The sequence below is a fragment of the Daktulosphaira vitifoliae genome, unplaced genomic scaffold (genome assembly GCF_025091365.1).
Source record: "Daktulosphaira vitifoliae isolate Bord-2020 unplaced genomic scaffold, ASM2509136v1 Scaffold_2, whole genome shotgun sequence".
Classification (NCBI taxonomy): domain Eukaryota; kingdom Metazoa; phylum Arthropoda; class Insecta; order Hemiptera; family Phylloxeridae; genus Daktulosphaira; species Daktulosphaira vitifoliae.
In genome coordinates this window covers 33,755,405-33,781,300 of record NW_026099573.1, presented here as the reverse complement: position 1 = coordinate 33,781,300, position 25,896 = coordinate 33,755,405, and the positions used below count along the sequence as shown (strand labels likewise).

The 25,896-nt window shown below is 33.9% G+C and overlaps 2 protein-coding genes across 2 annotated transcripts; one reads left to right on the top strand and one right to left on the bottom strand.

The window, feature by feature from the left end:
- Positions 1-1,706: 1,706 nt before the first annotated feature.
- LOC126899122 (uncharacterized) lies at positions 1,707-3,021 on the bottom strand. Its single transcript, XM_050673675.1, has one exon. It carries the CDS (start codon positions 2,908-2,910, stop codon positions 2,032-2,034), a length of 879 nt encoding a protein of 292 aa, XP_050529632.1. The 5' UTR covers positions 2,911-3,021; the 3' UTR covers positions 1,707-2,031.
- Positions 3,022-3,944: 923 nt separating this feature from the next.
- LOC126898173 (uncharacterized) lies at positions 3,945-5,333 on the top strand. Its single transcript, XM_050672115.1, has one exon. The coding sequence runs from the start codon at positions 3,945-3,947 to the stop codon at positions 5,331-5,333; it is 1,389 nt and encodes a 462-aa protein (XP_050528072.1).
- The last annotated feature ends 20,563 nt before the right edge of the window (positions 5,334-25,896 follow it).

Genomic DNA, 25,896 nt, shown 5'->3' with positions numbered 1-25,896 from the left:
GAGGAATGATTTAATTTTATAGAGTAGGCCAGGATGCCAAACCCTATCAAAGGCCTGAGCCACATCGAGAAAGACTCCCGGACAATATTCTTTATTTTCAAAGGATGATGATATTATATCGACTAGCCTGTGTATTTGTTGTATAGTGGAATGATTTGAACGGAACCCGAATTGAGCGTTGGGTATTACTTTATGAGATTCTAAGATTGGTCTTAATCTTTTCAAAATGATTTTCTCAAATAGCTTACCAAGCACTGGAAGCAGACTAATTGGTCTATATGAGGTTGCTATATTGGGGGGTTTGTCCGGTTTGAGAATAAGAATAATAATGGACTGTTTCCAAATGGTAGGGAAATACGAGAGTCTTAACATAGAGTTAAATATGAAAGTTATTAAAATAATTGTTTTTTTAGGGAGATGTTTTAAAATCTTATTTGTTATCAAGTCATATCCAGGTGATTTATTGGACTTTAATTTTTGAATCACATTTACAATTTCATTTGGAGAGACATGTTTAGTAGACACTCTACCAAGGAACGTCCTGAGAATTCAGATTACTTAAATTTAAATAGTAATATCCTACTTAAAAAACCCAGCACAGGGGGGTCGTGGCACAGTGATGACGCGGCATAGTTTGGTCAAGTATAATGTCGTAACACAATAAAATAAAAGTGGATATGTGAATGTAATTGAATGATGTGTACGAAGATGAATATGAGGATGTGGTGCCTGCTGTCTAGGTATTCAAGTGCGTGTTGTCGTACAGCAGTCACCGTGCTCGGCTGACACTCCGGGTTAGCTGTGGGTGTCGAAAGGCTGTTGTTATAGGAAGGGAATCAGGGTAACACCTAGGTATGAGGTGCAGACGAAGTGCAAGACACAAGTACTCTGAAATGTTGTGGAAGAGAACAGATAGGTTTAAAAAGGAATAAACAAAGACTTTACTTTAAGCAGTAAGCCGGACAGCGACAACCGAGTACTGAGACTGATGAATGATACAAGGCACTGGAGTCGACTGACCATGATGGTCAGGTCTTTTGGGTTTTTATAATAATTAAAACTATTGCCAAATTGGCAATAAATATTATTTGTTAATTCATCAGTCTCAGGCAGCGGATGTGCTGTCTGTATTTTATTAAAATAATTCTCACGATAATGGTAACGTGACACCATCACAATAATGATATCTGACAGTGATTAAAATCACTACCATAAAAAAAGCTTCGATGCAAATCTGTAGATAGTGTGTAATTTTAAAAATTGGTGGATTATTCCAAAAGCTACATGATCTCCTATTTAATTATTATTATCCTGATTACAAATTTTATGATTAAGTGTAATATATGAATAAATATATATTTATAATATATAAATATATAAAGAAAAATGATGTTATTTTAATAAAAAGTATGTGGAATTAAAAAAGGATATAAATACTAATTTTCATGAAAAAATTGTATTGATCCATACATTTTTCAAATGTTATAGCATCATGAAGTTAAAAATGTAAAATATAAAATCGAGAATTTTTACACAAAAATAGCATTCAATAACTATTTTCACCATGAAGACAAAATGAAGTCTGAAATTTTTTTTTTCTACAATAAAGTATATTACATTAGCTTTAATTTAAGATAAATAAAAAGTTGCAGTGTTGAGTGTAGTGTTTTGGTGTTTATATTTATTACAAAATACTACAATTAAAATTTATAATAATTAATACTTTTTAATAATGAAAAATGATTTTATACATACATAAAAAAAGAGTACAAAATAAAAAAGTGTCACTGGATTGACGAACAGCGCGAGAATAAAAAAAATACACGGAGTGTTATCGTACTGCAGTACATCTAAGATAAAACATATAAACATATATAAACGCATTCATTGTGACATGTTATTTAACATCTTTGTTAATCCCTACATTACCCCCTTTCCAGTGAAAACGATAATTTTACGTTAAACATACATAGTTACAAATATCAAATATAAAAATACAAATACAAATATAAAAGTGATACAATTCACAATTTACAAAAACCTTACGGGGAGGCGGATGGTTCTTCCTGACTTGGTTTGTTTTGTTTGTATTATTGTTGGTCTTGTAGTTGTATTTCTCTGGTTGTGCTGGTTCGTTGTTATTGATAGATTTGTGTTATTATCTTCATTTTCGTTGAAACATGGCTTCAGTCTGTCTATTGATATGATACATTCTTTTTGCCTAATTAATAATTTAAAGGTTTTTTCGTATCGTTGAACAATTTTGTACGGCCCTTCATATGGTTGTTCTAGCGGTTTCTTGACCCGGTCGACCCGAACGAAAACGTGTGAACAGGATGCTAGATCTTTATATATAAAAACTTTTTTACTTCCGTGGTTTGAAGTTGACACTGGGCGTATGGTTTCCATTGTTTTCTTTAGTGTTTCAGCAAAGGAACAAGGGTCTGTCGCCACTGATGACTGCATAAAAAACTCATTAGGTAATCTAATCGTACTTCCAAATACAATTTCTGCAGGTGTTAAACCTAGATCTTCTTTAATCACTGATCTAAGGCCCATAAGAACTGAGGGGAGTACATCTGTCCAGTGCTCAGTTTCGTAACACTTTATTGCCGTTTTAAGTGATCGGTGGAATCGTTCAACTAAACCATTGGCTGGTGGATGATATGCTGATGTACGTATTCTTCTAAACCCTAAAATTTGCGTTACTGCGGTGAACAGAGTAGACTCAAATTGCCGTCCTTGATCTGTTGTCAATCTCTCCATAACTCCATATCGAGCTATCCAGCCTTCAAATAACGTACGAGCTATGGTTTCAGCCGAAATATCCTGAATTGGAAAAACTTCTGGCCATCTAGAAAATCTGTCTATAGCGGTTAAACAGTAAGTACAACCACGTGACATGACCATAGGACCGATTATATCGATGTGTACATGCGAAAAACGATCACTCGGCACATTAAAAATACCACACGGACTTATAACATGTCGCGTTATTTTTGACTTTTGACACGCTAAACACGCACGAGTCCATTTCGCNAAAAAGTGTCACTGGATTGACGAACAGCGCGAGAATAAAAAAAATACACGGAGTGTTATCGTACTGCAGTACATCTAAGATAAAACATATAAACATATATAAACGCATTCATTGTGACATGTTATTTAACATCTTTGTTAATCCCTACATGAGTTCCAAGACTTTTGTTTTTCGTCTTTCCAAGACGAAAAGTTCCAGACTTTCTGGAACACTTTCAAAATTTAAGTTTAAAATGTTGTTATTTTTAGTCCCATCTTGTGGGCAAGTTAAGAGTCAGATTTATAAAAAAAATATGCCAAATGATAAGTAAAGATATCATGCATCTATAAAAATATAATATAGATTTTTGGTCATTTTTAAAAAAGTTATGGCAATTATAAGTAAAAAAGATTGAAATAATGTGGAAAATTAGCGATTTTTAAAATTTTTTATTCTTTAGAAGATATACCACATTAACGGGAAACGAGGTAAATTTTTCAATTTTCAAGGGCAATGTTTTTAACAAGATACAATTTGTGATCTTTTGACATATCGTTGAAAGAAATCGGTTCCGTGAGAACAGAGAAATAGTGGTAACAGACACAAAAATAACACATCATAGTAAAATTAATACCTTCAAAGCATCGCCTCAAGGCTAAAAATAATAAACAAGTCAATGTTAAAAAATCCAAAACAAAATAAATAAACTACAAAACTATAATGCACATAATAATTCATAAGGATATTTACATTGGAAATTAATTTTGTAAGATGTAAATAATAAAAAAAATGATAATATCAAGTGAACTTTCACTCTCTTAATTAGATATTATTTAGTAATCTAAATATAATTTTAATAAATAAAAAATTAACTCATTGTTCTGCTTATTTAGGACTTATAAATAGTTATTCAAAAAACGAAAAAATGTGTCCATTTGAAAAAGGTACTACGAGTAAAGCTGCATCAACTGGTGACTTAGAAACATTAAAATTAGCTTACCAAAGTGGATGTAAATGGGATGAAAATACAACAAAGGAAGCTGCTGCAAATGGTCATTTCGAATGTTTAAAATATGCACACGAAAATGCATGTAAATGGAATGAGAAAACCACACAGGCTGCTGCTGCAAATGGGCATTTAGAATGTTTGAAGTATGCACATAAGAATGGATGTAGATGGAATGAAGAAACAACAAAAGCTGCTGCTCAAGGCGGTCATTTAGACTGCTTAATTTATGCTCATGAAAACGGATGCAAATTGGATGAAACAATAATGGAAGAAGCTGCTATTAATGGTAATTTAGAAATATTAAAATACGCTCATAAAAATGGATGCAATTGGACCGAACGTACAATGGTTTTTACTATCGCATATGGATATTTAGATTGCTTAAAATATGCACACGAAAATGGATGCAAATGGGATAATATCACGACTAGAATCGCTGCGAAAAATGGACATTTAGATTGCTTGAAATATATTCACGAAAATGGATGGGAATGGGATGATGAAACAACTATAGTTGCTGCAATAGGCGGCCATTTAGACTGCTTAATATATGCTCACGAAAATGGATGTCAATGGGATGTAAACACAACAAAAGCGGCTGCAGATTACGGTAAATTAAAATGCTTACAGTATGCACATGAAAATGGATGCGAATGGCATAAAGGAATAACGGAATCGGCTGCTTATAGAGGAGATTTAAATATTTTAAAATACGCTCACGAAATTGGACGTCCAATGGACGAAGACACATATAAAGTTACTATTTTAGAAGGTATGCTAGAAATATTGAAATGGGCTCATGAAAACGGTTATAAATGGAATAAAAAAACATCAAGGTTACTCGCTGCTAACGGGCATTTAGAATGTTTAAAATATGCCCATGAAATCAGCTACGAATGGGACGAAGAAACAATACTTGCGGCAGCCTTGCACGGTAATTTAGATTGCCTAAAATATGCCTATGAACACGGATGCGATTGGGTTGAAGGTGTGATTAGAGGTGCCATTTCGAATGGACATTTAGAGTGCCTAAAATATGCTTATAATAATGGTTGCGAATGGGATGAAGGCACCACGAGGGAAGCCGCCGCGAGCGGTTGTATTGAATGTTTGATATTTGCTCATGAAAATGGTTGTGAATGGGATGAAGGTACAATAGTTACAGCTGCTGCACACGGTAATTTAGATTGCTTAATATATGCTCACGAAAACGGGTGCGAGTGGGATGATGGTACAACAAGACTGGCCGCTGCAAATGGTCAATTTCTTTGTTTGATATATGGCCATGAAAATAATTGTCTTTGAAGTAGATATACCGATAATAAAGCTTTACGAAACGGTTATATTGGTATATTTTAGTATGCTGTCGAAAACGGTTGTCGTAATTAGTTTTTAATTGTAATTATTATTTTTTTCTTCTACTCATTTGTTTTGGTTATTAACATAATATTTTAAATAAATTAACTTATTAAAATCGATTGTAATAAATTTATTGATAGCATTTCAAGCAAATATCTATTTGAAAAATAAACTAAATCATCTTTTTTTTGATTTGGTGAAATATAAATTGATGAAATGATGATTATTTGCTCATTTTGTCTTACACACTCAGCAGCACAAAAATAACCGACTGGAGTAATTCTTGAATTATACAACTGTGATTGTCCTATTGTCATCTCAATGCATTGATTTACATTTTTTAGGGGATTATATTAACTATATCGTCATTACGATGATAAATACCTACTTCTCCAGGTTTCACATTTGGCCGTTTATATTTAATGATACAAGTAAAATTAAGGATTATAGTACTCTCGTTTTTATGTGCCCAGGTCTCATAAAGAATTAATATTTTCGAATTTTGAAGGATTGAATCAAGGATGTCCAATGAATAAACTCGGAGATTTTGACAATATACAGGGTGATTTTTTTATCATAACCCACTCAATTACTTGCAGAATAATAATAATTTAAACATTTTTTTTTTTTATTATCTTTAGTTACACATTATTCTTGAATTTTTAACTATGTAATACTTTTTAAGTTCATCCCTTATGCCTTGGAAGGGAGTCAACTTTGTTTTTTTAAATGGTAAAACATATTTTTAATTTAATAAAATGTTTGAGTTTTTAATTTAATAGTAAATGACATTTGAATTTTTAATATAACTTAATTTGTTTATTAGATATAATCATTTAAAGTTTCAAATTTTTGAATTAATATACAGGTATAATACACAAGGGATTACAAATACAGGTAGCTAATTGGTTTTTTATAACATCGATATTAGCAGGTACACAGCATTGTTATTATCAATTGTAGTAAGGCACATTGTTATGAGTTTATAAATACACTAACTGACAATACAGAAAGTATATCTATTGATAATCATAATTGATAATAAACAATCCGTGACTGAGACAGCAATGTCATAAAAATCCAATTAGCTACCTGTATTTACAATCCCATGTGTATTATACATGTATATTAACTCAAAATTTTGAAACTTTAAATGTTTATATCTAATAAGCTAATAAAGTTATATTAAAAATTCAAATGCCATTTACTATTAAATTAAAAACTCAAACATTTTATTAAATTAAAAATATGTGTTACCATTTAAAAAAACAAAGTTTAACCCCCTCCAAGGCATAAGGGATGAACTTAAAAAGTATTACATAGTTAAAAATTAAAGAATAATGTGTAACTAAAGATAATAAAAAAAAAAATGTTTAAATTATTATTATTCTGTAAGTAATTGAGTGGGTTATGATAAAAAAATCACCCTGTAGACTACAAATTAACAATCCCGATTAGTCCTTATTAAATTATTTATTTGTCTATGAATTGTGATTAAAGAGTGTATGAAAAGTTATGTAAATTCGTCACGAAGGCGCCTCGTGAAATTAGATGTGTTTTCTTCCATGATATAACGTCAAATCTTCATCACTTTTAGTAATAATGAACAGTCCCTAAATATCAGTAATTCGTTATAAAGCTACATACGAGTTGGGTTCAGAAAATAACAGGAATTTTTTAATTTCACGAGTTTGAAATTTGTTTATGTTACACCGTAGAATTGTAACGAAATTCATTTTGTTTCAAAAAAACAATTTAATAACATTAGAAATTTTGTCTGGAATAATATTTAACTTTAACAAGCTGTAGCAGTCGAATGATTGGTTGTTCGGATAAATAAAGAGACACTATTTTGCCTAAACGATGAACAGTAGTCGAGATATCAGAGTTGTCGTTGTTTTTGGAAAAATTAAGTGGTATAATATAAACCAGTATAAGTGATCAAAGTGATAAAACAAAAATTGTTTATACTGAAAACACTAATTATAGTTAGTACTAAATAATATGAAAATTATATAAAGTAACTAATAATATATTAGTCAAATGTTGAATACATCAACTTTTCTTCTACTACTTGTCCAAATTACTATAAATACTACACAAAATGCGGTATTCAGTAAGGCAGAAAAGCACACGTCAAAACCCCTATGACATCTTGTCGCGCTTATGGTTTGGTTGTAGATATTCACAAACCTTTGATTTTTACTATGATGGACGAGCAAGCAATATTAAGGTAAACGGTGTGTGTGTGTGTGTGTTTGTGTGTGTGTATATAAGAATGCGATACAAAAACGTTTTAATTTTACATTGCATAGACGACAACATACCACCCATATTACACTCCCCTGAGTCGAAATAAAAATATGCTCTTATATTTAAAATGTTTACGCCTTAAATATTGGTTTGAAGATTGAAATGTAGCCACTTTCCATTGTCTGGATTCAACTTTGACCATTGCGTGGAGGAAGCTGAACGACCCCAGAGAACCTTTAAATCCACCTAGTATACATGAATTCATTGTATTCTTTGCACAAGAACTTGGTTATAGAAAACTTGAAAAACTTAACCCTTGTTCTATAGCTTCCCCCTCGCAATTACTTGTATCACCCCTGGAAATGTCAACCATCGTCATCGAAATTACCCATAATTGATCACATAAGTAGATATATAAAGGATGAATAAAGACCCTCCCAAAACGCCCTCGGCCGTTTCCTCTCCCTAGGTGGACGGGCGGTGTAAAAGGCTGGGGAGATATTGTGATCGTCATATGACCCCTTCCTATGAAAGTTTATGAGTATAATGCAGGTGCTCTCTCATGACAGTAGATATCACAAGTATGGGAAGTTAATCTACATACGAGGGTACATAAGAAGAGGGGCTATGAAAAAATGTATACTTTTTAGAAATTACTTATTAAATTGTAATTAATAAGTAATTATGAGTTAAAAATATTTAAGTGGTGAAGGAATGGGTTAGTTTACAAGGATATGTGATCTGTAATTAGCTGACCCCCCTATGAAAATATGTGATTTTTCCGCATAAATGAGTATTTTCGCATAAAAGATAGGTTAAAATTAATAGTGTTGTGTCATTGAAACGTCTTAAAAATGTTTTCTTGAGACAAGTGTGAAAAAGTGTACGTTGTCAAAAAACTGTTTTAACTGTTGCATAGGAAAATCCACGACGGTATACGATTTAAGTGTTATTTATGCTCATTTACTTTTTCGGACAAAGGCGGACTTGTACAGTTATCATGTAATGTATACCCTGTTATATTCATAGTATACCGAGATAGATGGAACATCATATAGTATATATAATTTTAGAATTATATGAAAATATTTGAATGCAGAAAAGTGAAAGGTGTAATCAAGCGGCGATGGCGGCTATTAATCCAACAAAACCCAACTTTAGCTATGTGACGTGTATGCCTTTGATCATAGAGAGCCTCCCTTCCTTGACTAACGTATGTATTAAAACGGTGGATCAGCGGTTTACCTCTACATAGAAGGGAAGGTGATGATGAAACTCATCATAAGGCGATCATTATTATGATATTAAATTAAATAAATAAATATGTACAATATTATACTATTTCATAGATAAAATATTTATGCGTTAGAAATAATATTTTATCAAATTCTTTTATGATTATTCAGTCACACTACCGCGTTTGTTAATAGACATTTTTTGTTAATGTGTAATCGTTATTGAATAAAACATATGTATACACATACTCTATTACATATATTTGTATAAAAATATTTATAAATCGAGAGTTTAAAATTAATTATTATGATATTAAAGTGAAATTACTTATGTGGTGAAGGAAAGGGTTAGTATACGGGGATATGTGTCCTGTGATTTGCTGACCCCTATGAAAAAATGCGATTTTTCTGCATAAATGAGCATGAAATCGTTGATAAAGTCACAGTGTCATCAAGAACCATCAGCTCTAAGAAGAAGACTCTATTCTATGAACAATATGGCTCCCGAACTTGTAAGAAAACAGCGCTACATTTATATCGCACCAACACCGCCAGCCGAGATGATTGACTCTAGCAGTTACACTATTGCATTCAGCGACAGAAAATGTTTGCAAGTGGGCCTGAATCCAAAAGGATGACTTCAATGTTACGGTATGCATTATTACTCCTTCACGATATATTAGTATGACAGCAGATTATTTAAATATTATTTGCGGCATGATGGATGAAATAACATTATTTCTACAATCACTTTCGGTAAAAGGAAAGAAACATTGTGTTATACCAAAATGTCGATTTTAATATAACCAAAGTATTGTACCGTGATACCATGCATTTAGTATTAGAATCCAGGATGTTCGATGGGTGTCGAGTGTTATTAAATAACGAAAACATTAATATACTTATGGACTTACAGTGTACAATTAACAGTACAATATCAAGAAAAATACAAACACGTTTACTATTAAGCCATCAAATAGACCACATCATACAATACGTTGACGATAAATTCAACATTCAAACAATGATGAAATGGTTAAATTTATAAGAAGTTTAAACGATAAAGAAATATGCGATATTTTTCCTAAGGGTGACAGTAATTACATAAGAGAGCTGAAGAATTTAGCATACAATGTAATAGTTGATGGTTGGGTCAAGTCATGGTCTAAAGACATGCTTCAAATTAATGTGAGTTTAATGAATATAGATTGTCATAACCTTTATTATTATTAAATTTATAATTATGTCTTAGGAAAAAGAAGAAGAAATGTGCGATGAAAATGATGGACCAACATTTTTCTATACAACAGTGTTTACCCAAGAAAATAGTTATAGTCCATGGGCTTCACAATGGCCGAAACCCAATCACGTCAAAAAATTAACCTACATTAATAATTTTTAAACAATAACTTTATATATTGTACTAGTTTCTTATATTAAACTTATAATCTAAAATGAAAAACAAATTGTTGTTATTTGTATATAATATATTTATTTTATAATAATAATATTAATTGCAAGGTTTATAATAAATGTGTTACATAAACATATAAAAAATGTTAAAATATACGGATGGTACCGTCAAAAGGTGTATATGTAAATACATTATCTGAAATTACTAGAGCATATGCAGTTGTATTAGCGGCGAACGTGTTTAATGCTTCAATTTCAATACATAAGTCAAAAGACGGGACTGTAATTGTGCCGTTCTGCTTTGAAATATCATTCACTGCAATGGAATTATTATAATGATATTAAAAAATAATATTAACTATGATTAAAATAAAAACGTCTATACATTTGTCGGTTAAATAACAAGGTATTGTCATAATACACTTGACACTATCACAATATGATGTAACAGAGGACTGCTCTGTTTGTGTCCACAATAATGGTCGTTCATTTAAAAATTATTAACACTTTTATTTATAAATTATATTCATAAGCTTAGAATAACATGCTTGTTTTTTCTTTGAGAAAATTCACAAATTATACTTGTCAGCTCTTTTTAACTAACTATAATATTATTATATGAAGTGTCGAAATGATTTGTGTATTATTCGCATGTATTTATGTATTTAATGTATTAATTCATATATTTTATGCTGATTTGTACATTAATTTATATATTTTATGATGTCTTGTCAATAAAATAGCAACATTGCAAGAATGACACAATGATGATTGTGCGGGGATAAAAAAAAATACTATAAAAGGACTGAGTGCTGAAGGCTTGAGGAGAANACTGAGTGCTGAAGGCTTGAAGAGAGTCTGTCTCTAAATATTCATTGAGCTGGTCGAATCGTGCTTTCGACATCGATACGCCAAATTCGTAATCATCATTGTGAAATTCTTAATTGTTAATTTATGAACTAAACATTTGAGTTCGTGTTATTTTATTATAACCTGATATTGTCAAAAGTTCTTATTAAAACAAGAAAAATCTTCAGGTAAGACTTTAAATCATTAAGAGTCAATACTTATATTATCTTATAATTCAATTATTTAGAATAAATAATCTGAGTATAGAATGATAAAGCAATAGATCAAATAATTATATTAATCTTTAAACTTTAATTAATTATTATTAACTAGTTCGGACCTTATACATAATCACATTACATGGTATTCGTGAGATGGCCACCGCCTCTTCGTTGCCTCAGTGTATTATTACAGGTACTTACTAGTTGAATCATTTACAATATCTCTATAAGAAGAACCTTGATTATTACTTTTTATATCTACTTGTCTTTATTGTTCTAAACCCTCGGACTCTACAACCCCGATAGAACCTCGTTGCTCACCAATTGACCAAATTCCCAAAATATCCAATATTGGTCAAAAAACACCCTAATATCTTCCTTATTTAGTTATTTTTGTATTATTACAGTATTTGTATGGTGGATTTGTACCGCATATATTTGTACAGTATTCATTATCACATGTAAAAATGTTAAATTTCATGATGTAAAATAGAATATGTGTATGAAAAAACTATGTTTAAAGATCTATACCCGTTCCTGTACTTCATCCTGTCACATGCATAACACTAGAAGCAATTGCTAATTATGTTACCCTTAATGTATATTATTATTAATATTATATACAAAATATGGTGATCAATAAAAATCGATCCAGTAAAAACTATAAGTTTTAAATGTAAACATAAAAATATAAACGGTTCAATGATGTATGACGAGATGGCTAATGCGAACCAGGAAAAACAAATAAAATAAATTGTACGTTCTAACGTTTGCGCGTACAAACAATATGTTTTAATATTAAAAACACAGCAGTAGAAATATATATTTGTATTTTATTTAAACTTGTATGCACTTACACAGCCAAAAATTAATAGATATTAAAATAAAAATCCAATTTTAAATTGGGCGAGTATAAAATTGGCTTACGATTATAATAATATATTTCGCTACACATATTTTATTTTATTTTTAACTATCACATTTATTATTTCTTATTTGTTTGAGAATTTTCGTAGTTAATATTTGCCCACAATATTTTTCCAACTTTTATTTTAAGGTCATGTTGTTATGTATACTTTTGCGATACAACCGAAATAAAATATCAATGTTTTAAAGTTTAAACGTGATTATAGAACACGATTTTAACTAGCTCAAGTTAATCGGCATCATAAGCGCCTTTTCTGACCGGCCGAGAATATATTCTCACCACGTATTTATGGGGATAGAGTGGGGGCGACTAAAAGGGCTTTAAATTTCTTATTTATCAACAGGTATACAATGAGATGATCACTCTGTATCACTCGTTTCTGTTCGAGTGCTCGAAATCCTACAAACAAAAAATATATTGTTTTTTGTGTCTCACACAGTTGATACGTGTGCAAATATACACTTTAGTTGGGACACGCGTTATTATTAAGCGACATTGCGTTTTTGAGTAGATTAAAAAATACAAGTTTGAAAATCGCGCGACGTGGACGACCATTTGCCACTTATATTCGCCCGTCTAATCCAACTGCGGTATCTAAGCGTATGTTAGGGCCAAACGGCGTATTATTTTTTACTGTCCTTTGGATTTGATAAAGCTGAGTGTGTGCGCTACTAGTCTTATGTTATATCGGAAACTATTTACGATTCATGTGGTGGTACAAGTACAATGTCCGATGTACAAACGTTTGTAAAACGACGATTATAATTACAAGTGAACGGCGGGAAAATCCGAAAGACCGACCGCGTTCGTATAAAGCGCATTCTCGTCATATATGACATATCGTTCTTTGGTGTGCGGAAATTGCATAACCATTATGCCGTTTGTGTTATAAAGTTATAGTATGAATTTTTGACATTCTTTATTTAAAACTACCATACGTTTTTGTAAAATAGTGCTATTTTTGTGTTGAAATTTTCGATTTAAGATTTTTGACTTTATATTGTTATAACTTTTTGTAAAATTTATGAATCAATAAATTATTTATTTTCATTAATATTTTATACACACCTCTGGCTTTGTAATCGTGGTGAAAACGGACATTAAAGTTAAAGAATGATACTAGATAGAACGTATTATTATTATTCCATAAACTCTTATTTTCAGATTATTACAAATTAGTTAATTTACATAATATGTAAATACTCGTATTATATGAAAATTGATTTTTAATATTTTAAAAATTATCGGTGCTAAATTTTGATTGAAAATGTCATATATAACCTATCGTTTTGCTCTATCAAAGTTGATTTTTATGAAAGTTTATAACTCATATTGAACTGAATGTTAACTTTTTTTTATTTCAACTTGCAAGTTAGAAATCAATATCATTAAATAGAAAACTTTACGAATATTTAAAATAAATACATACAAAACAAACACAAACAACTCTATTGAGTAGTATATTTTTCGCTGCGATACTTCCAACTGTACAGTTGAAAAATTCATACGCAGGCCATTTTACTCGGACGTCAAATAATTTGTCTACCTCTGTTGACGGCCGGCGGAATCGACACGCGTGCCGTCGAAAACAAAAATAATTAAGACACGGTGGCCAGACAGTTTCTTTCAGTTTCATCAGAACGCCAGTGTCTCTTGTATTCCTACCAGTCATATGCGATAATAAACGGCCGTTTTGTTCAGACAGTTTTTTAACGGATCCGAAAGTTGTGTTTGTTCCAACTGAACACATCGCAAGCCCCGACATATTCGTCGTCACTTGCACCACCCAAGCACCTGAAAAGACCCGTTGTTTTCACACGGATTCGTTCCACTCCACGTACAAGTCCAAAGCGATTACCACTCAGAACACGTCCGAATCAAAATGCTGGGCGATAGCGTTTCTACACATTTACCGTCAACGATCATCTATCGCGTGTCGTCGGAACTACACGATCGGGACATTTTTGTAAAAAGCGCGTTTAAAAAAAATTACAAGTAAAACATTCTGGCGAGACTATTCCGTTCTAGACACAACCGTGAGGGGGCGGGGTACGACACGACGACGATAAATTGTTAATAAAATGATTTATTTCTCATTAATCGATGAAATTGATTCTGTCGTGACGTCCGACTAGGAAACTCGGAACGTCTTTCAAAAGATAACGTCGTCCGCGATGCAACCGATAAATAAAATGGCGGGCAGCATTAGTCACAACAATGATTTTAAAAAACATAAAACGATATCATTACGATTATTTATATGTCGGGTGCGTTGCTTTAATCGCGTACGCGCTCGCCGGACCACCTCAGACGGCATTCGAGGCACAATGGTATTAACGCACACACACGTTAACGGACTTGATCGATCGCCACGGGACATTTCCCGACTTGCATTCAAATTTTCCATAGGCCCCGTTCGACAGCTGCTGTCGGTTCTTTTTCAAACAACGTTGTGGCGTTACGTTCGCGGGGTACGATGATAACACTACTGAAAAATCATTTACACAGGCGACGACGACAGCGAGAAGGCGCCTTGTGATCGAAATCTTGTCTTCGTCCGGACTGCACTTTTCCGGTGCACCGGATTTCCCGAAGCTGTGCGTCTTGGGAAAGTAGAGAGTGTGCGCGCCGCGTTTGATCATTTTTCCGCGCGAACAAAACAAACAAAAAAGAACAAATCGTCGCGCCAACAACAGTAAAACAATTGAAAAATTTAGTAAAACAAAAAAAACTAGCGTTTTTTAACTAACTTTTCTGTACAGTGTATTTTCAATCGTGTGGGCCGCGTTTTTCCACCGCCAAACATAAAACACGCTCAACGCGAATTTTTTACTAATTCACCGCTCATCTATCGTACTGTACGCATTCGATTGTCGTATCGATTTTGCGGCACGCCGACCTGCTGGCGAATCGAGTGCGGCAGGTTCTTTTAGTATGTGTTTTTTTAACTTCTCCTTGCGCGGCAAATACGACATTGTAAATATCGTTTCTATTGCGTGAATGTTTTTTTAAAAACGATTAACCGATAAGACTAGGTTAGAGACCCGCGTGACCGGTGTACACAACGTTTTTTAACTATTGTGTGGTCAGTTTTTACAAAGATAATAATAAATAGTTAATAAATTTCCATAAATTGTCCAATTTACGCAACGTAAATAGATTTATTGCTAATAAAATATTAATAATATGACACGAAAAATAAAAGCAACAACATAATATATTCAGTAACAATAGTAAAAAAAACGCGCGTTAGGTAATGTTATGGTATATTTTCGTTTTAATAAATTTGACAGTGTCGGGATTAATAAAAAAAAACTCTCACGTTTTAAATTCGCCGAAAACAACTAAAAATCTTATAGTAGTCTATAATATATTATAATGTCTATTACTAGTATTTCCAATATGTTTCTCAGTGTTTTGATTTCGGGTGGCGACCAATAACGCCGCAGGAACGGTAGATGCTTTTAATTAATACAATTATCGTTATTACGATTAACACAGAACAGTTATCACCAACACCGGCCCACCAATGACCGTTTGCATTATACATTTCTTTTTGCCCGGAAAGACTACTAGTAGTAGCAGTTACACGCTCGTTGCCATTATTTAGTTTACACGTTTATACGGTTTACTTACGAGTTATACACAACCAGTGAGTATACAGTGCGTATGACTAGTAAATAGAAGAGTTTTTTGTTGAGTACGTACATAGTTATTGTGCAACGTAATAGTTTTGCAGAGACGCAGTAAACACGCGCGGGGAGGTAGTGAATGGTCTCGGCGACTGTAACATTGTTTGAGAAGTCTTACCCGGCGCGACCACAGCCGTCTCCAAAAAAAAACGATTCGGCGGGTCCTCCGGTCGATTTAAAACGCGATCCAACCGCCGCACCACGAGGTCGTGGGCACACGAGATAAGTCCGTTTTCGTACCGCTAAAATTTACACGTTTTTATTATTCACGCGTACGTTTTGTTATACGCGCACAAAGAAAACAGGATGTACACCGCGAATCCGGAGATAATCGGTGCACAAATGTTGCGGGGGTGTACCGCCTCCGTCGTCGCCAACACACCCCCCCTCGAGCGCACCGGTCCCTTAAATTGCGGTCACAAGTTTTATTGCAACGAGCACCGCATGACAAGGGCGATGGTACGCGCGGGCACAAAGGCGACTAATATGTTTTCCTGCGATGAAAAGCGGCCCCACAACCGCAGTGTGTTCGTGGGGAGCCAAAAAAAATGTTTTCCTTCTTTTCAACCTAAAACCATCATGATCGTAGACGCGATTTTTTCAAGCAGACCACCGCATCGCTTAAAAAACTGCGGTGGCAAAAAAATGGGGGAAAAAAAATTGTAATATTAATGACGAAAAATTTGACAACAATAAAAGTAACATATTTTTGCTACCTAAATATTCACATACACACACATAATAGCCGACGTATCGTGTAGATAAACACGAAACGATACAAACGAAACAAAATACACACGATGGTGTGTATTTTACGGGAGATAACAATTTGTAAAATGGCAAGGAGTCGATGCCGCTCTATAATAATTGTTACTTTTTAACGACGAATAGCACAAACGCATACTAAGGTAATACTGTTGTAGTTTGAACACAAACGTTTATTTTAGTACACCAAATGTAATACTAACTGCTCGATGTAATATTTTAATTATTCTACGACCAACAGTTTTGTCATTATATTTTGTAAACTTTTAATCGTTCTAATTATATACGGTGCCGGAAATTCTGGTTGGGTTTTGTCTAATGATGAACGAGTAAAAAAGCCATTTTTCCTACATTTACATTATTAATAAATATTTTATTAAACTTCATCAACTGTTAAAAAATGTTCATGTTTATTAATTCACATCAATTAACAACCCGTTTAGTCGAGCCTGTAATTTAATTAAAATTAAATGTATTTTACTAAATATAATTAGAATAAGATTTTTTGAAAAGGTTTTTTAATCTTCTGATTAATGTATTTGAAGCAATATCTATAGAAATTGTCATTTCTTCTAAAGTTTTATGTAAACATTTTGCAAATCTTTTCAATATCAATCTGATATTTCAGAAAAAGCGTCGGTAACAAATTTAATTAGATCCAAATAATCATGTATAGTCAGTGCTCGAATTGGGGGGGTGCGCAGAGGGACGTAGCTCCTCTACTTTTTTTTAAATTTTTTTGCGCACCCCAACTACTTTTTTTTATTGGGACGGGAGGACGGTGGAAAATACCACCTCTTTTTTTTTAGTATATTTTTTATATTAGTATGATAATGAAATATGATTTATTAATAAATACTAAATAAAGTAATGAGTAAAAAAAAAAAAAGGTCTTCAAAATACTAGGGACGCAGTTTTCAAATTGTTAAGTTGAGCTCCCCTACTTATTTTTGGCCAATTCGAGCACTGTGTATAGTGTAATATCTTTCAATCCACCCCGTAGCACATTTAACTACATTTTAGTGTTTTGTTTTTTTATAATGAGAAGATCATAAAGATCCTTCATTATTTTTTTAATTCAAATTCAGTTAAACGACCATCATCACGATGACCACACAAAGAGGTATGTTTTGAAGCCCACATAAAATAGTAGCTTCAATTATTGCTTTTGTTTTGTGCCCTATTTTCTGCAACTTGTTTAGCCTTTCCAGATAATAATAAATTATTATTTATAATGTATTTTGTGTGTTTAACTCACGATCTAGAGGTTATTAAAAAAAAAAAATTTGAATATTTTTTTCATTTTAAGGTTTATTGTGTACTATTGACACATTGTGAAATAATGTAGTTTTTAAGAGACGCTGAAAAAGTCGCGCAAAATCGATTGATCTCTCCATATACTTTATTATAAACGGCGCAAGGAACTATCTACTAAACGAACAATTATTCGTACAATTTTCTACACACCGGGATGATTGTTGCAGGAAAATAAAAAATGTTTGGATTATTATAATCCGAAATATTTATATTAAAATGCAATATTAACTTGTCGAGTATGAAATCGAACTTGACAAATTAAAAATAACATAGGCATGATAATAATAGAACATAATAATTAGGCGTAACACACAATGCACAATACACGGGCAACGCGCCGTAAGACCTTTACTTGAAAACTGCATCTGTAGTTCTTTATTAGGGGACGGAGTATTTATGTTTATTGTTCAAAGGGTAAACTCTTTCACTTCCTTGGATAACCTATAGGCGTTTTTAAAAACATACACGTATATTAACAACATACATAAAGGTTTGACCGAGTGATACAACAAATAGACGGTAGGGTAATTGAAAGGCCCGAGGGAGGATATTTATCCCCTTTTCGCCATATCAGCAATGTGAATGAGATATTGGACGTGTTCCCGTGAAACGTTTATCAATGGTACGCAACATTTCATTATTCAAAACTACTTTGTGCATTGTCCGTATGTAATGCGCAATTGGGTTCATCGCTAACGTTCGACTGAGAGAAGTAAAAGTACGACTATATTTGCAATTCGATGGCGAATAACAGTTGGACGTGCCGATTTGATGTCAAAGGCACTTAGGAGCAGACGAAAAATACACTAACATTTTTTACACGACGGCACTCGTCAAATTCAAATCGCGATAAATAAATACCAGCACAGTGAGGACGTCGCATAGTTGGGACAAATAGTATAGATGACAGTGATTAAAATCATTATCATAAGAATTGCTTCGATGTAAATCTGTTGATAATGTTTAATTGTCAGAAGAAATCGTTGAATTATTACAAAAGCAACAAGGACTCCTATTACTTCACATATTTATATATACATCCAGATAACAATTTTCATGAATTAAAAATAAAATACACGAATAAATATTTATTTTAATAATAAAATTTAATACGAATTGTTGTTTAATAATTTTAGTATTGTAATATTTACGAAGAAATTATAAAAAGTTATAAGTAACTTATAACTTATGTACGATTCGTTTAAAATTAATTAATTTATTCACACCTTTTCTAATAATTGCTGCTAATTTTATCACACCTTTTTTAATAATGGCTACTAATTTTATCACACCTTTCTTACTAATTGCTTCTAATTTTATCACATCTTTTCTATTATACGCTTCTAATTTTATCACACCTTTTCTATTAATTGCTTCTAATTTTATCACACCTTTCTTACTTATCGCTACTATTTTTTAAACTTTTTTTACTTAACTTTTGAAAATGTTTTCTTGAAATATTCTGAGCTTCGTAGATCTGTTACATTAAGTCTTGTGTTATGTACTACACAAAAATAAGAACTAAAATATATTGGCCAATGAAAACACAAAATCGATATCGGTAAACTCTGTAAAAGATGTCTATAAATATCGATAAACAATCTAAAAATTACGGGTCGATCAATCATTGACTGTACGGACTCCTCATCACGTAGATTGTTCCCCATTATTTTAATAACACTCTACTTTCGCTAGTCGACTACCGGTTGGGGTATGTTTTAAATATTTGGAGGCTTTTTCAGCGACACGTTCTCGGCGATTTTACAACATAAATTATAACGTTGACATCGGTAAATCATCGTCACCATGGTATGTGTGTGATTACTACCGTAGTCGACATTTGTCATGACATTTTCTATAAGTCACGTAACACGTGAATTGTGTCCGACAAAAGTACGACGATCACAAGTGGAAATGTCAAAGTAGCAAAGGTAAATGAATAAAAGAAATCATTCCCGTAGGCACACGCACAACGGCACAATTCAACTAATGTTTAAGTAATTCAATCTAAATGAGATAAAAATCAAACATGTTTTTTTTCTAACTTAAAAAGAATTAAAAAAAAAAAATGGAAAAAAATTTATTCTGATGGTTGGGGTGTAAACGTCGAACCTCGATCGTAAAAGGCATAAGTATTACCAAAGCGACAACTGTACAATGCATTTATCAGTAGATAAAAAGAACAATTTAAACTAATTTTTAATTTTAAATTGTTTTTCTTAACTAATATTAATATTCAAAATAAGTTTAACATTATGATCAATGTAAGTTAGAATTTTGTAACTTAAATGAAAATCGGTGGCTTCATTAATATGGCATACCTTTGTAAGGTATTTTCCTATAAAAAATCTCCAAATTGTACATACTTTTAAAAGTAATAACCGTGTGAATTGGGGGAAAAAATGTGCAAAAAGACAATTTTATATTGAATTTTTTTAGAGGGGCCCTAATCTTTTTTTATGATTTCGTTAAACGTACAAAAATTGCATGTTTTTTTAATTACGGCAACCGTTTTGTGATTTGTGATCTTTTGACGTGTCGTTGAGGAAAAACAGCCCCGTGATGGCTGAGAAATGTAGTAACAGACACAAAAAAAACACATCGCGGTAAAATGAATACCTGCTCAGCTTCGAAGCAAATGAAAAACGAACACCTCTAGTTACGTTTGTCTCGTTTACTTTTTATAAATTTTTTAAGGATTTGACAAGAATTAGGTGCCCAAAAGAATTCGAACGTGACTCATTTACTAGTTACACAAGTGCGACAATATACACACACTTAAATAATATATTATGTTGTTGCAATGTGACGAATGCCCTCCGTGTACTCGACGATAAGTAAAATTGTAAGTGCTCCAATCGTTACGTTGCATCGGCGAAGAGTAATGCGATGCTCAGACGTTACACCTTTCAGTCATAAAAAAGTCATGGTCGTCCGCAGTTGTACACGAGTCAACGGCGGACACGATTATTCGACTACTTGGGGACATACAATGATAATTCCGGACTACTACTACCAGCGGTGGTGGCGGTAATTCAGTCCGGTAGGGTCTAAATCGTACGTGGAAATAAACTGGATCGCGCGTGTATGCACTACACAAGCGCTCTCGTGTACACGGGAAAAAGGGAAGAATTAAAAAATACAGGGCCGCGAGCCGCCGATTCGGACCGGGACGTTTGCGCGGGGAGGGGTATGTGGTTGCGGCGAGTAGTAGTAATATTCGCAATGGGATTTAGAGAAAAAAAATCGCGAGACTACCGAGTTTTCGTACGAGCGTTTTTTTAGAGACGACGGGCCGCGGACAATGTCAAAAAACACGATACGCCGGCCGGCACCCGTAAAAAAATCCACGCGATTCCGACGACCGACATAATAATTATCGTTGCACAGCGCTTACCGTTTTAAAATCAATTTTTCCCTGCAACAATTTTTTTCTTAATGAATACCTTTCGGCTCCGGCGACCACACCCTCGCGCGTTGTAGACCGTCAGGGGTCCGTGTTGTGTGTGTGTTTGTACCTGCCGCGGTGCACATCACGGCTAATAACCTAATTTATAACAACACCGACCGATAATAATAATATTAACAAGTGTATTAAGGTCCCTGTATAATATAGACATCGAGTCCTCTAGTGTGTGTGTGTGTGTGTGGAAACAAACGTTGGTCGGGTTCAACCCATCCCCTCCGTCGTCATATGTTCTCCGGAGGAAAAACGGATTTTATTTTATACCTATTACTATTTTTTTCCCTCGAAAAATTCCATCCGAGGGCTGCGGCACTTTTATTATTATCGTGTATATAAATGTACATTATATATTTAGTATTTTTTTTTTTTTTAGGAAAAGGTGGGAAAATAATAATAATAACAATAATAACGGCTAATAGCATGTCAGACACCTGCGCGCGCGCGCCTGTAAAATATAATATTGGGTGGCGCTGAATGCGTGTGGTCCGGCCCGACGGCGGCGGCGACTGACACTCACGTTTGTATCTCTATGTGGAATTATGTGCACCATACACGTACATCTCTACATGTATACATAATGTAATAATAATACGTGAACACGGAACGCCGCCGTTGGCCCTCGGGCGCGTAACTAACACCCACACTTTATTACGACGAACAACACCACCGAGTCTCGAGGAAAAAATAAAGAAACGAGTACACAATACAGTGTAATGTAATAATAAGGCGCGTGCGTTACATACGCTTTTTCTGTGTATGTTCGGCTCGTGTGATCGTGTATTAAACGTGTACCTACCGTGATGCCGCCGCTGATGATGATGATGTTCTCTCTTCTTCTGTCAGACTTGCGCGTGTATTTTTGTCCATTGGACGTTTTTGAATTAGTTGTGTGTGCGAGTAGTAATTGTCCGTACAAACGCATCGCTCGTGTATTGTATGAGCTGGTCCGTAATAACACCGTGACATCGACCGGAAAGTCAAATAATTCTAACAGCGATTAGAACAAGTACATTGTCAATAGAAATCAAACAGTGACTGAGATCAGTATTATCGTCGACGTTCATGATGCTTTTCGGTTACGGCCGGTGAAAATAGTAACGTCCGAAAACGCGATATTCGGTCCCCAACGTTATTTACAAAAACGGTCGGACAACGAGCGAAAAATAAACTAAACAAAATCGTGACGTCGGCGCGCACAAAAAATCGAGCGGAGTATAAAAAAAGAGGTGGTGCGCTTAGAGCGATCGCCGGTCAAACGTACGAAATGCGATTAGTAGTCGACGAGGCGCATCACGTTTTGTTTGCCACGTCAAAGTTTGATAAGGCCAACTCTCAATGCGGTCGGGTTGCTCTCGTACCGCGTGACCGAACAGAGTCAAAGGCAAACGCACTTGGCGACAAAACGTGTTACGAAATTCGTTTTTTCTCGGAAAATATTTCTACGACTATTATTTCCGAGTTTCTCTATACGCTACGGGTAAATGGTCGGAATGCTTCTGAGAGTGGATCGCACGGAGTTTTGAAACACAATAAACAAGTTTTATTTTTTCTACGGCACGAGAATTTTTTACAACCATTATCGAATGCCGCCGGCCGCATCGACCGATGATTTTTACAAACCGTTTTAAAATTTATGTTACTCGGATGAAAATTCGACCATGGGAACGGCAGTCCGAAATTTAAAATCCAGTCCATTCATTTTTTACATCTCTCTTTCGCCCGGCATGCTCGAGCAGAGTCGTATTAGATTTACTAAAACAAATGATCATCAATGATTACGCCATATGTAAGAAAAATACCATCGAGGAAAAAAAAAAAAAAAAAAACGGTAACACTCATTCTGCGTGCCGACAAAACAATGCCGTGGCAACTCGTCGCCGTCGACGCCCATCGTGGTGCGATATCACGACGATGTGCGTTTTTATCGCCATACGGTCGACACGGGTGATTTTTTGTTGTATAACCTTTTAAATACATGTTTTTTGTCACGAATCGCGACGTCCCCGCGCGCGCGCCATAACATTGTATTTCGCGCTTAAAAAACATGGACTCGAACGCGGCGCCCACAATTGCGCTCGTCGTTGACACGTCCGACCTCACTCGATAGGCAATTCTAAAACAGCTTTTCGGTTTCTTATCAGTTACACGCAAGTAACGCGTTATGCATTTTACTGGAAATACTTGGTCTTCCCTGCGATGGTCGGTAATTCCTTTTGGTCAGTTGAATATTTGGTCGAGTCTCCATTGGATGGACTTGTGCGAGCGATGTCGTCAATTGATAACAAATGCACCGTTAGTTATGGCTGATGTTTGTTAAAACCATCCAGTGTACGGTACAGCCAACTATTGGTGGCGTTTCGCGACAATTAAAAGCACAAACCGTCGTGTGCAACAGTGTGGTGTAGAGACACTACTTGAAATATGAAAATTACGGCCTCGTTAAACCGCTCATTACTACGCGTTTCAGAAAGAAATAATGAAAAAAAAATAGTCGTTTACCTCACCGCATCGATATAACGTGTCCTCGATGGAGCGTATCATCGCGTCATTTGTGTATTTTTAAAACATTTTTTGTTTTATTCACACCGCCACGGAGCATACTCGTTTTGTCAATGGCCTCCCGAGTGAGAGATTCGTAATGTCGCGCGCATATTGTTTCTCTACGGGGGCCGAGGCCGTTTCAGACGAATAAATAATAATAATAATCGCCTAGATCACAGTAGACACCGGCAGCAGCAATGCGCCCGTTGACTACAGAGACGGGTTTTTTTTTTTTTTATACACATAAACCCGAATGTACGTATATACCGCGGCTATAATACTCGCTACTAATTAGCATAATATTTTCCCACGGTACACTACATAAATGTCGGTCAAGACATTGTGTAATTTTTACTCGAGTCCTTGAAATTTTATTTTATTTTTTCCTTGTCGCTGTTGCCATTGTATTTTCGTCCTAATACATCCGACGGAGGCGACTGTCAACAGTGTTTTAACCGAGTATTGTTTTAAGCAAATATCAATAAAGAAAAAAAAAACCCACTCGACAATGTTTCCGTTCGATGGGCGTCAGTGTTTTAAAGTGATATGTTTACACGACACTCGCGTCAATACGCGCTCCCCACCCCCGTCGATCACTTCCATTTTTTTTTTTTATAAATTTTGTTTACTCCGTCGATCCTAACGTTTGTGCAATTTTAGGAAAATCGCTAATGCGCATTGTGTAATTGTTTATCGGAATTCGGCAGTAAATACGTACAAGTGTGTTAAGGAATGTCGGCTGATTTGAACGTTTCAAAGAATAATACGCTACTTTCTGTACAAGTATTTTTTTAACGTTCAAAGTCGAGAGTAACAATCAAAACCGTGTCAGGATCATCAAAGTTTAATTCATCCGTAGCTTTAAAAATGTTATAAAGGAGTACCCTAAGACGAAAAATCGAAGTCTTCAAATAACTGGCAGTTTATCGTGTTGACACGGACTTTATGAATCTAGAATTTCATATATATATATTTTTTAATGGCCTTGAAAATATAATTTATATTTTCAAAGCCATTTATTTTCAGGATTCAGAGAACTCGTATGAATTAATTCCTATAACTTGTATACGAGTTCAATTGTACAATTTAATGGAATATATATATAAATATAATTAACATATTCATATCCTTACGTATGTATATTACTAACATTTTAACATAGTTGATGTTTCCAACTAATATTTCAATAAAAAATATTCTTGTTTTGATATTAGTAGTGTCTAAGGACGGTGAAGACAGTGAAGCTTTCTTCGCACGCTCTATCACATTATCTTATGGTAGTTTCACATACTGTAGTTCTTGTCCCCCTGCGCCGTGACATTTCCATGAAAAACTAATACTGGCCTTAATGAATAAATAAATGTTTATTTGTATACAAACAATTTTAACTAAAGTAAAGACTTTAGTAAATCACATTATTGTCGGTTTAACTAAAGAGTTCGTAAAATGTGTTACTTTAACATTTTAAATAGAAATTTATTGTAAATAAAAAATTATTTTTAGCGAATGATGTCTGGTATATTTTTACTCGGTTGGTGATTTTACATAATTTGTTAGTTTATTGATCAGTTGTGTTGAAAACACCGAATTATTAAAAATTGTTTGGCTTGATATTTATCTATGGTGTTTATTTTTTCTGTCCGACGGTCGCTGCCCCACCACAAATATGTTAGATCACTAAATTTATCAACAAACCGTTATGAACCATCCACACCGTTGTATCAGTCGTCTAATTGTTAATCTGCACATAGTCGCGATTCAATACACAATATATATTGTGTATTTCATAGCATATGGTGCAAATGTGAATTGTATTTTCAGAAGACGCC